Here is a 13,416-nt window from a genome sequence, read left to right on the forward strand (position 1 = left end):
AGGAAGGAGGCAGAAGGAAGGAGGGAAGAATGGAACTGGAAGGGAGGCAGGGAAGGAGGGAGGGAGAAAGGAAGGATAGGAGGATAGGGAAAGAGGAAAGAAGGCAGGCAGGCAGGGGGAAAGAGGAAGGAGGGAACTGGAAGGGAGGCAGGAAGGAAGGGAAGGAGGAAGGGAGGGTGGAAGGAAGGATAGACAAGTAAGAGGGAAAGAGGAAAGAAGGCAAGCAGGCAGGAAGGAGGCAGAAGGAAGGAGGGAAGAATGGAACTGGAAGGGAGGCAGGGAAGGAGGGAGGGAGAAAGGAAGGATAGGAGGATAGGGAAAGAGGAAAGAAGGCAGGCAGGCAGGGGGAAAGAGGAAGGAGGGAACTGGAAGGGAGGCAGGAAGGAAGGGAAGGAGGAAGGGAGGGTGGAAGGAAGGATAGACAAATTAGAGGGAAAGAGGAAAGAAGGCAAGCAGGCGGGAAGGAGGCAGAAGGAAGGAGGGAAGAATGGAACTGGAAGGGAGGCAGGGAAGGAGGGAGGGAGAAAGGAAGGATAGGAGGATAGGGAAAGAGGAAAGAAGGCAGGCAGGCAGAAGGGATGGAGGTGCAAGGAAGGAAGGAAGCATAGATAAGCAGGAGGGAAAGAAGGCAGGCAGGCAGGGGGAAAGAGGAAGGAGGGAACTGGAAGGGAGGCAGGAAGGAAGGGAAGGAGGAAGGGAGGGTGGAAGGAAGGATAGACAAGTAAGAGGGAAAGAGGAAAGAAAGCATGTGACTACGGTGGGAGATGAGGAAAGACCGGTGTGCTATGTTATGCAGAGGTGTACTTATAACAATTTTATAGACAAATGATACTATTTACAGTCGCGCGGGGGAGGGGGGGCGAAATGTTTTCTTCTTCCTAGGGGGGGCATGACAGAAAATAATTGAGAAGCACTGTATTACATTGAGCAGAGATTGGCAAACAATAAAAGCAATTAAAAAGAACTCATTCAGATACATTCAAAATAAAGAGAAAAAAATAGTATATCATCTGCTTAATTAAGACTGTAAGATACTAGCAGACAAAAAAAAGTTTAAAAAAATTACTCAATTTTAGCTTCTACTCAATCTTCCTTAGTAAGCTGGGATGTGTTCCTCTTGGCAATTACAAAGAACAGAATGAAGGTACAAGACAAAAGCATGGGACTGAAGAAGTGTAATATCAATAACTTGAACTCTGTAGAGCCAGATGCAAAGAAAGGGAACTTATTGATAATCCAGTTGAAACTCTATGAATTCTGCTGGAGAAATCCTGGTCAGGTAGTGAAGTATCAGATGAATGTAGTGAACAAAAGCTGCTCAAAAAAGTGAAAGAGGAGGGTCTATAGAATCTCTTCCAGCTGGGTGTTAGGCTAGAATGTGGGAGTGAAGTTGGTCACATTTGTGGATAACCTCTGAAGGGAGTGTTGCAGAGGTAATGCTCCTCAAACTGGAGACAGAAATCATGTGGCATGCCACAAAGGAACTGTTTTGGGTTCTCTACACTTTTAATATTTTTATTAATTATCTGACTGAGCAAGTGAACAAAATGCTTATCAAATCTGAAGAGGACACATTGGATGGAATATTAATATCCAATTTACAAACCATTTCCACAACTTACAAAAATGAGCTAAAATTCAACAGATTGAAATATAAGAGACAAAAGTAAAATTCTTTACTTAGAAAAAATAAATCAGTGTACAAATATAAGAGGAGGAACATTTGGTATGGTAACAGCACTTGTGAAAAAAGTCTTCAAAAACAAGTTGGTTGCAAACTGAGAATGAGCCAACAATATGATTATTGCATAAAGATCAAAATTTAAAACCGCAATAAAAACACTTTGAAATCACAATACTTCCTTCTAGGCTAATCACACCGTCTCTCAAAGCTTGTGCCCAGTTGTGGGCATCATACTCCAAAAAGGAATTAGACAAACTGGAACAGGTTCTGAGAACAGCAAAATGTATTATCAGGGAGCTAGAAATTGAGTCCTATGAAGAAATACTGAAAGAATTGAGAAATTTATCCTTAAAACAAGATGGAATTATGACGGTATTCTTGAAATATCTGGAAAAATGCGGTTCACAGCAGTACCGGATTAACTCCTTTCCAGATTACCAGTGGCATGGAATTCGTTCCCATGCCTGAACTACCTAAGGAACCTCCCTCATCCATGTCCCTGAATGAATGGCTGGAGGCACTAAAGAAGGGATGGGAGAATACCAAAAAGGCGCTAACAGATGCGGCAGAAGCCTAGAAGAAGCAAGCTGATAAACATCGTTCCCTACAACCCCCCTTTCGAGTGGGGGACAAAGTTTTTTTGTCTACTAAATACATAAGATTAAAGATGCCTAGTAAGAAATTAGGTCCAAAATTTCTAGGTCCTTTCCCAATAGAAAAGATAATTAACCCAGTTACAGTTCGACTCAGCCTACCCAGACTCTTAGGGAAAATTTACCCGGTATTCCATTGTAGCTTATTGAAGCCGGTAAGGGAGTCTAGCACGAGACCATCCACCCAAACTCCACCTCCTCCCGTAGTGGTAGAAGGGGAAACACATTATGAAGTGAAAAAAATATTAGATTCCAGGCTGTATAGAGGTCGTTTACAGTACTTAGTGCATTGGAAGGGTTACCCTTGGCCTGAAGCTAATTGGGTGAACAGTGGGAACCTAAAAGTGGAAAAGTTAGTAAAGCAATTCAATGGGAAGTTTTCCGAGAAGTCAAGGGGTTCCCCTGGGTGGAGAAGAGGTGGTTAATTTTGTTATGTTAACTCTTATGTTATTCTCTTTGCAGGAAACGTTTTTTCTTTTGAAGAGAGGCCGCCTGTGATGGATTTGTGGGTGTGGGGAGAGATCATGAACTTTCAACTGGGTGAACTTAGAGGATGTACTTCCAGAGTTGGAATTTTCCATAGCTGTGCTAACATGCCTGCGGAATAAATTGCACCTTTAAGGATGTTTTGCCTTGGACAATGATTTATTTCTGCATGGTATTTAGAACCCTAACATTATCTATGTTAAGGATGAGATCAATCACTAACAGAAAAAGTCTTATACATCAAAGTATTTTCATACCTGTCTAAATTTCGCTCTTGCTTCTTTTTCCTTCATTCTTCCATGTGCAACTAGATAATCAAATACCTCCCCTGTAATTAAGGCATACAAAAGAAAAACAGATCACAATGATCAAATAATAGTTAAATTATACTTCACTGTGACAGTAAATTTATAATTAAAAACAAACAGAACATTCATGTGTTCATGTGAAATCTTATAGATTTTATGTTATATTTTATTAAACATCTTCAGAACTGTTATAAACTGCTTTACATTTTATCAATTTGGTTTTATTTTTAATTCTTTACATTTTATCATTTTAAGATTAATTTTCAACTACTGTAAACGTTCTGAAACTCTGGAGGATAAATGGGGTAAAATTGTATTAGTTAAACTAAATATCTACAAGAAAAGATAGCATAAGCAGAGCAGAAAGACTCTCTCTTACTTATGTTGGAATTGGTATTGCAAAACGTGCTTTTTCTAATCTTAGTGAAGCAAGATAATCATGACCACAATAATAAATAACACCGTATCTAATGTTGATCCAAAATGGTGATTCGTTTAGATTAGTACAGCAATGGCGAACCTTTTTTGGCTCGCGTGCCGCAAGCGGGGGGAGCGCATCCATAATGCAATGCGCGAAACCTCCCCCAGCGTGCATGACAGGTGCTCCCCCCATTTTTTGCATGCTTTTTTCACCCTCACCCAGGCTTCAGAAGGCTTTATAGGAGCCTGGGGAGGGCGAAAAAATCCCCCCCCGGAGGCCCTCTGGGCCTTCAGGGACCTTCTGGAGGCTTCCCTGAAGGCTCCGGAGGACAAAAACGACCCTCCGAGCAAACCAGAAGTCACTTCCGGTTTGCTCGTAGGGCCGTTTTTAGTCCTCCGGAGCCTTCAGGGAAGCCTCCAGAAGCCCCCAGAAGGCTCCAGAGGGCTTAAACCGGCCCCACAAGCAAACCAGAAGTCCGTTCTTGAACTTCCAGTTTGCCCTTAGGGCCGTTTTTTTGCGCTCCAGAGACTTCAGGGAAGCTCCTGAAGCCTCTGAAGGGCCCCGGGGGGGGGAAGGCTGTTTTCACCCTCCCCAGGCTCCTATAAAGCCTCTGGAGCCTGGAGAGGGCAAAAAATGGCTTTAAAAAAGGCTGAATTCAGCTGGCCAGCGCAAGGCCTCACGTGCCCTGACAAATGGCTCCACGTGCCACCTGTGCCACTGGTTCGCCATTTCGGGATTAGTAGATTCAATAATTCAACTGCATATTGCATGAAAGAGATAATTTTGCCTGTCTTCAATCTTCTGCTATAAATGGCATTGGGTAATTAAGTTTTAGTAACACAATGAAGAAAAAACTATTATTCTTTATACCATATAATTTAATTTTAGTTTTGTATATGATTCTGTAAGCCATGAACATGTCCCCCCCCCCCCCGCTATAGCCTATAGGACAGTTCAAATATTGAGAATGTTTGCATATTAGATAAGGTCAAAATACAATGGCTGATATCTTGTGTTAGAATGTAAAGTAAATACATAAATATAATAAGAATGGGGAAATTGCCAGAATCAAATTGAATTTTCTTATACTACCAGATAGATTCCTCTTCCCAGTTATTAACAATTTCCCATCATCTGTAGCCCATATTTAGAGCCTCCAGCTCTCCTGAACTTTTGCACACAATGATCTGCAGATGGTTTTGAGGAAATTATGTGGGCTGCTTTCCCAACCTATAACAAATATAGTCCACATATTTTTAGAGAATTGGAAAGAATTTCAGGGTAACATAAATTGCACTCCTTTAAAGCTATCTATAAGAAATTACTTCTGCAGTTAGAGAAGCAGAGACTGGTTACTATGCTTCTGTACTTGAGAGAAGGAAGATCCTTATAATTGTTTCTCACACTTGGAATTTACAAGAAAAACCTATGCCAAGGCAATAATCCCTCATCTTGGAAAATATGGGAAAGCTCTTCACAACTCAGGGTCTAGAAAACGGTGGTTTAACTTCCAAACCATTTAGGCCCCACAGAAAAAAAAATCTCCATACTAGTTCCAATTTGGAAGCATGTAAATAAATATTACTAGTACAATAAATGGACTGATCCGATTTAAGCCAACTAAGCATTCTCTCCTCCAGAAGTTTCCAGCTTTCTGTTTACAGGTAGTTTACAAGTTATGGCTGGTTGCTAAGTTCAGTTATAATGGACTCCTGAAAAGCTACTCATCGCCTGGTTTCAAAATTATAACCAGTGCAGCACCCCTGCAGTCACATGAACAAAATTGGGTGGATTTTCCCTTATGATTAACAGCAGGGATCTGTAGTAGCCTCCTGCTCATTTCTCTCCCAATCCTGCTCCACAGGCATTGGGCCTGCTTTCATTCTCTATTGAGTCCCAGACCCTCCTCCCCAACTCCATCACTGATTGGTCACTTATCTACTGTAGAGTTCCGGAAGTCTGGAAGCTTGTGTTGGAGGAAGAAAGCAGGCTGCTCCACCTCTTGGCATCCCTAGGCTGCATGTTTGTTCTGGAAGTAGACACATTGTGGCCACTCTACAAATAGTGCCTGATCCCTGGATGTTGTCACGAAGCTAGCAGGGATGACAAGTGGCAAAATGGCCTGCAATCTCTGGAGCTCTGGAGCTCAGGGTGCCGTCGGCCAGTGTCGGCTAGCAACCCCCAGGGGGAAAGCCTTCTCTGTGGGAGCGCCTTCCCTCTGGAATGAGCTGCCCCCGGAGCTTTGCATAATCCCCAACTTCCGGTCCTTCTGATGCACCCTAAAAAGTTGGCTTTTCCAGCAAGCCGGCCTGGCCTGAACAAAATAAAATAAATGATTGATTTAATTGTTAATTTTAATCTAATTTTTAAAATGTTATTGTTAATATTAATTGTGTTTGTTTTTGGATACTCTATCTAATTTCCTTTTTAACTTTTGTAATATGTGTTTTTTTTTAAATGTACGCCGCCCTGAGTCCTTTGGGAGAAGGACTTTGGGCATATAAATCCAATAAACAAACAAACAAACAAGCTCTGGAATTCTATAGAACATAGGTTAGTGATTGGTGACAAGGGGTGAGGAGGAGAATGTGAGACCTGGTGGAGTGGAAAGCAGGCCCAAGACTTGTAAAGGTACCAAGGGGCAGGAAGTATGCTGGAAGGGGGGGGGGGGGGCTTGGGACGCCAAGGACAGGTAGATCTGGGGTTTTGCTAGGCACTTGTAACAGCCATATCAATAATCAGCCAGCAACCACTAATATAAATTATTCTTAGTTGTCACTGTGCCAGTGGGCTACTTTAAAATGCCCCCCCCCCCACCAGTAAAATTGCTTTGACTATACAAAGACTAGCAGTAAGGGAAATGTAAGAAAATGTAAATTGATAACTATCTTCATGTACTTTATTTTTTTAGTATATGGCCAGACAAGATATATCTTCATACTACCTGAAACTTTGTTGGAAAAATATTTAAATATTTTAGAAAAATATTATTTCAACTGAACAAATAGCTATGTACTGATTAAAGAAAATCCAATTAATATGTCACCCTAAATATAATGACAATACAACAAATTTTGATCTGCTCAGAGTGAATCTTCCAGGAACATGCATGCTAACAAAACCATGCTTTCTTACATTATACAAATTAAGATCTTTTCAAACCAGCTACAGTGAAAAAATAAAAGAAAAAGGCTCCTTATTTTAATATGCAAATGAAATATATTATAGCATAATATAGCTCTCTACATGGGGCACCCCCCGAGATGCACTCGAAGGCTGCAGCTGGTTCAGAATACGGCCGCGCGGGTTGTTGCGGGAGTCTCTAGGTACTCCCACGTAACACCTCTCCTGCGCGGTCTACACTGGCTACCTGTGGCTTTTCGGGTGCGTTTCAAGGTATTGGTCATCGTCTTTAAAGCGCTCCATGGCACAGGACTGAGGTACTTGCGGGATCATATCCTGCCCCATACATCCCTTCGGCCGATCCGCTCTCACAGGGAGGGGCTCCTCCGGGTACCATCCATGAGGCAGTGCCAGCGGGCGACGCCCAGGAGTAGGGCCTTCTCTGTGATGGGCCCAACCCTCTGGAATGACCTCCCCCATGACATCAGAACAACCACTGATCTCCGCTCCTTCCGTAAGATGCTCAAGACCCACCTGTTTAGTTTAGCGGGCCTGGCCTAATCCCAATCTAGTCCCTCAATTCTGTCCTTTTAAATTTTTGGGGTTGCTTTAAGCTGATTTTTAACTTTTATTACCCTGTACAGCCTTATTGTTTAATTGGTTTTTAAGTGTATCTATTTTATATTGGGTTTTAATGTGGTGTCTGTACGCCGCCCCAAGTCCCTTCGGGGAGAGGGGGCGGTCTATAAATTTAATAAAATAAAATAATAAAATAAATAATATGCAAATAAAAAGTAAAATATCAAGTGAAAAAATGAAAAGGTTACTCGTACTTTGTTAACATATTTCTTCAAGAGAAGAACCAATTGTGTTATAAACAGCATATACTAGAATATGCTTATTTGCTGTTGAGAACTGAATTCAGGAACAACTCAGGTGTGATTAGGCACATTACTGATTATCCCACACTCCAACTATGCCACCTAAGTTTTGTTCTAATCTTTTCCTGTTCTTATGTTTCAGTAATCAATTTGTTCTCTCTTTGCAGCAGCAATATAGCAAGGGAATTGGATATGTACAGGTTATGAGTATTCCCTTAGCAAACATTCAAAGTTATGCGATAAGCATCCCCTAGAGAACAAGGCCAGAAACTTGAACCTTGCACCACCATGGCAGTTGTTCGCCCTTATGAACAACCACAGAGGCTTTGCAACATTCGTCCTGCACAATGCTGGCCAAAATGGAGCTTTGAAGGGGGGAGGGAATACATTCCTCAGAAGCTCCATTTGGGGGTCTAGAGGCCTGTCCAGTTCCAGCCCTCTGATGCTCCGTTTGGCCCTCCCCTGGCCTGTTGCAGGCAATTCTGGAGCTTCTGAGGGCCGGATTTGCCCCTCAGAAACTCCATTTAGGATGCTAACCTGACGGACGAGGCCTGCGGAGGCCCAAACGGAAATGCAGAGGGGTGCACGCGGCTAAGAGGCTGGAGAGGAGACTGCTTGCTAGACTTCACAAGGTAAATGACCCGGCACGGCAGGTTGGGAGGGGGAAAGCAATTGTGGGGAGCATGAGGTATTTCAATGGGCTGGGGAGGCTTTGGTGGTCTTAGGCAGGTGGCCTGTTCCATCAGTAGGCCCCCATATGGCCTTCTAACTCTGAAATACCTCATGTGTACTTAACAAGCCTCGCATTCAATTAGCAAATGCATGAGCAAAAGGAGGGAGTGATCCTGTTCAAAGTACAGGATTCACTCCCATGAATCCTCGGGTTACAAATGGAATGGCCAAGCTCCATTGCATTTGTGACTTGAGGACCTATATTACTTCCACTTCCAGTAACACATAATAAATACATTATAACATTATCATAACTTTGAACAATTATTGAACACATGGTCATACCAGAGAAAAAGCCATTCATGAAACGAACCTCTTTTATAGGCTCTAGCTTAATTATTAATTATACGCTTCAGCAAGGTCTCACTCGCCATTCTGAGGCTGGTGTTTTTGGTTTAAAGCGTGGACAGAGCTGCCATCTTTCTATAAATCTTGGTGGGGTGTGTGTGGAGTGCTGGCGTTGTTTCAGTAAATGGATTGATTGGATGTGTGGCTGTATCATGACTGGTAGATTGGTGCCGGCTGTGGGTCCGTTGTTGTTTTGTGTTGTTAACGGCCTGGGTGGTGGGTGGGGCTCATTTATTTACCAGGGCTGGTTTCCAGATGTCTGGTAGGCGAGAGGTATCGTCACGTTTATTCATGTTGTGGGGGTGTTTCTCTATTTCGATGGCTTCCATAATTATTCTCTGGTTGAAGTGTTCTGTTTTGGAGATTAATTTGGTTCCTTCAAAATCAATTTCATGTCCTGTTCCTTTAAGGTGCTGGAAAAGGGAGGAAGTTTTTTCTTTTTTTCTGACTGCGTTCTTGTGTTCTGCAATGCGTGCATTTATTCTCCTATTAGTTTGTCCAATGTATGTGGCAGGGCAGATTTTGCATGGTATTTCGTAGACTCCTTGGTTTTCTAGCTGGATCTTGTCTTTGGGGTTTCTTAAGATGCTCGCTATTTTAAGTCAGTGCTGAAGGCTTTCTTGATATTGTCAAGACAGTATCATGTATGATACAATACACACACACACACACACACACACACACACACACACATATTTCCTCCCTGTAAAGAGGGAGCACATTCCAGAAAGGGGAAGAGAGACAAGAGGCAACATAACTTGGAAATGGATAGTTTATTCAGATAGCCACTCCTTAGATTTTCACAGGTTATATATTAGGCCGAGGACCGCAAGGATTTAGTCTGACAAGATTCTTTCTGTTATGTGTAAGCATAAATATGGAACTGAACTGTGGATGAATGTTGTTCTTAAACTTAGCCTAACATTAATGAATCTAATGCTAATACTAGGCACTGTGATTATGCTATTGATAACTTGTTTTTCCATAAGCTCTATTGTCAAAAGCAGAAGAGAGAACAAATCACAATGCAGTAACTAAAACACAAGCCTACTTTAAAATTTTACATGTGGCAGAACATCCCCGCCCCATTTAAATGAATGCATTAAATACTTAATACAGACAAACAGAATCCTAAGTTATCATCTATCCAGATGGGAAGATTGGCTGGAGAGGCCCTGTTAAAGAAACTCCTCAATTCAAAGGCTAGATACAAAGGAGAGGGCTTAGAGAATGATGAATCCATTAGCTGCTTTGAGTGGTCAAAGGTTTTAAACAACAATAACAACCACAAAAACAATAATAATCAACGGTAATGGGAAAGGCTATAGATTTTTCAGGCATAAAAATATTCCTCGGTGTTGACATCATCAATAAAATAGGTGCCTTCATGTACCTGTCCATCTTATCTCTAGTAAGACTCTGAAATTATTTTCAATACTGTGTAGGTTAATGGACTGAAATTGATCTTGGATAATCTAGCCCAAGACCATTAAGTGCTTTAAAAAACATTAACTGCACTTTATACCGAACCCAAAAACAACAGAAAATCAATGGAATTGGTAGATAATCACAGTTCCAAGTTGATTGTTGGAACTTACAATACAATACAATAGCAGAGTTGGAAGGGACCTTGGAGGTCTTCTAGTCCAACCCCCTACCTAGGCAGGAAACCCTATACCATTTCAGATAAATGGCTATCCAACATCTTAAAGACTTCCAGTGTTGGGGCATTCACAACTTCTGGAGGCAAGTTGTTCCACTGATTAATTGTTCTAACTGTCAGGAAGTTTCTCCTCAGTTCTAAGTTGCTTCTCTCCTTGATTAGTTTCTACCCATTGCTTCTTGTTCTACCCTTAGGTGCTTTGGAAAATAGTTTGACTCCCTCTTCTTTGTGGCAACCCCTGAGATATTGCAACACTACTATCATTTCTCCCCTAGTCCTTCTTTTCATTAAACTAGACATACCCAGTTCCTGCAACGGTTCTTCATATGTTTTAGTCTCCAGTCCCCTAATCATCTTTGTTGCTCTTCTCTGCACTCTTTCTAGAGTCTCCACATCTTTTCTACATCATGGCGACCAAAACTGAATGCAGTATTCCAAGTGTGGCCTTACCAAGGCATTATAAAGTGGTATTAACACTTCACGTGATTTTGATTCTATCCCTTTGTTGTTGTTTTTAAACAAAGTTTTATTGGTTTTTTTATATTTTACAAAGGGGAAAGGTAAGGGAAAAGTTACAAATTTTGGCAGCTGCGAAATACGGTAGATGCACCCCCCCTCCAAACTCATAGTATACATTTGCATAAAATTCAATATTAAGTAATAACATGTAGTCAGTGTGGTAAATTCAATTGGTAATTTCGATCAGTTTATATCAGATGGCTTTTCTTACTCATTTATGTGATCTGAGCTTTCTTGTTGTCGCCCCATCTCCCCCCGCTGGCAGAGCTCCGGCCCCTCCCGTGTCTTGTATGTCTGTTGAAGAGTCATCTGGTTTTTCTAGGAGGAGTTTATTTTTCTCCATAAAGGCCTGCGCCTCTATGGGTGTATTAATCCTAACTCTTGTCTCCTCCCAGAATATTAACATACCTTCAGGCATCAACCATCTAAACCACGCCCCCTTCTGGTATAATTTATTCGCCAATTGCGAATAGTGTTTTCTTTTTTCCCTCACTTTCTTGGGGATCTGTTTCAGGATGGTTATCTCCTTATCTTTATATATCAGGGCTTGCACCCTTTGTGCATTCAGGATTTCATCTCTTGTACTTTTCCTAAGAAATTTAATGTGTACCTCCCTGGGAACATTGTGTGTTCTAGCATAAGCTGAGTTTACTCTATAAGCCAGGTCTATTTCCCACCCCATCTGTTGTTTCTCCTTCTGAATATACTCAGCCAAAATGTTTGTCATGATGTCCCTTATGTTTTCATCATCTGTCTCCATCACGTTTTGAAATCTAAGATAAAAAGACATTCTCTCAAACTCTATTTTCATTTGTTGGGTGTCAAGTTCTTTGTTTCCCCTCTGCACACCCTCTATCCCCCCCCTCATCTCAGCCGCCCCAACCTCCAAAAGATCCAGTCTCTGTGAGTTCTTATTAATTTTATCCTGGTTCTCTTTAATTTCTTCTTTCATCTCCTTCAGTTGTCTATTTCCTCTTGCCCCTGTAGAATTTGTTGAAACATTTGATGAAACTCCAGGTCCGTAGATTTAGGTTGCTTAAAGGCTGTTAACGTTGATTGTGTGCTAGGACTGGAGGTTGCAGATGTTGGGGCAGAGGCAGCAAAGCCTGACTTTCCAGGAGGTGGTCTTTTAGATGCCATTGTTTATGAAGTAAAGAGTCCAGTCAGTATAAAGAAGGATCAGTCAGAGGGGTAGAACAGCCAAGAGAGTCCAGGAGACAGAGAGTCCAGGCAGAGGGGGATTTTCTAATCACGCTGGCAGATAAGCAAAAGTTTTTCACTCCAAGGAGTTCAAAGGCAAACAATCAACAAGAGAGTTATCCAGGTAGCACGGAGACAAAGACCGGAAGCCTGAAGTTTGGAAGGTGGAGTCAAGCTTCACATTTCATAAAGACAACGGAAGTGTGCCATCTTGCCCTGCCAGCTTCGGTTTTCGAGGCAACAAATAAAGTTTTCAAAGTTCAAAAATCTCAAAGCTTCCAGATCTCATTATTTTATACCGTGTTTCCCCGAAAATACAACCTGTCCTGAAACTAAACCCTTGCGACATTTTTCGTGTGCGCAAAAATATAAGCCCACCCTCGAAAATAAACTCTCTGGACAATCCCCCCCCCCCTCCGACCAGGCAGAGCACCGCTCGCCGACCTAGCGGTATCCCGAAGGCACCAAGCCACGGGAATGAGGTGGGGGCAAAGGCGCTTGCGTTGCTTGGTGCTTTCGGGGTACCGCTAGGTCAGTCAGCGGCGCTGTGCCCAGCTGAAGAGGGGGGGGGTTGCTGGGCAGCTGCTCTCTTGCGAGCGGGCTCCCGAAGAGCCGGGCACAGCCTCAGGGTCGAATGGCTGTGTTGCGCTGTCGCAGCAGCAACGCAGCAGCCATGAGGTGACCAAGCTTATGAGCAGCCGCCCGGCAACCCCCCTTTCCAGCCGGGTACAGCGCCGCTGACCGACCTAGCAGTACCTGGAAGGCACCAAGCAATGCGAGCGCCTGTTCGCCGCCCTCCGCCTCCCGTGGCTCGGTGCCTTCGGAATGCCCCTAGGTGAGTGAATGGGGCTCTGCATGGCTGGAGGGGAGTTCGCAGCGGCTTTTCCTCTCCCGGCTCGCGCGAAGGGCATCTGCGCTGCTGGCGCCGTCCCCCGCTTGGTTTTTTTTTTTCAAAGCACGGAGGATGGATGCCGCTCAGGGCGGCGAACAGGCGCGCACGTTGCTTGGTGCCTTCCAGGTACTGCTAGGTCGGTCAGCGGCACTATACACGGCTGGAAAGGGGGGTTGCCGGGCGGCTGCTCATAAGCTTGGTCACCTCATGGTTGCTGCGTTGCTGCTGCGACAGCGCAACACAGCCATTCGACCCTGAGGCTGTGCCTGGCTATTCGGGAACCCAGTCACAAGGGAGCAGCCGCCCGGCAACCCAAAAATAATAAGCCCTCCCCTTTAATAAGCCCAAGGCCATATTTCGTGGGTCAAAAAAATATAAGCCCCTGGCGTATTTTCGGGGAAACACGCTAGGTTTAAGTCCGAAAATCCACTTAGTTAGGGTGTGGCATCTTTGGTTTGGCTCTCCCCCTCCTCCTTCCCTTGGGGCTGAGAGCACACTTGTTTCCA

The 13,416-nt window shown here is 43.3% G+C and overlaps 1 protein-coding gene across 4 annotated transcripts in view; it reads right to left on the bottom strand.

Annotated features, from left to right (window-relative positions):
* Positions 1-13,416, bottom strand: part of MARK3 (microtubule affinity regulating kinase 3) — a 79,256-nt gene that overhangs the window by 30,827 nt on the left and 35,013 nt on the right. For all 4 annotated transcript variants that reach the window (XM_081938111.1, XM_081938109.1, XM_081938110.1 and 1 more), the window contains exon 6: positions 3,081-3,151. In XM_081938111.1, the coding sequence (XP_081794237.1) occupies positions 3,081-3,151 (71 nt within the window). The remainder of the gene's footprint in view (positions 1-3,080; positions 3,152-13,416) is intronic.

The sequence above is a fragment of the Natrix helvetica genome, assembly GCF_964273705.1.
Source record: "Natrix helvetica genome assembly, chromosome: 1".
In the NCBI taxonomy this organism is placed as follows: Eukaryota; Metazoa; Chordata; class Lepidosauria; order Squamata; family Natricidae; genus Natrix; species Natrix helvetica.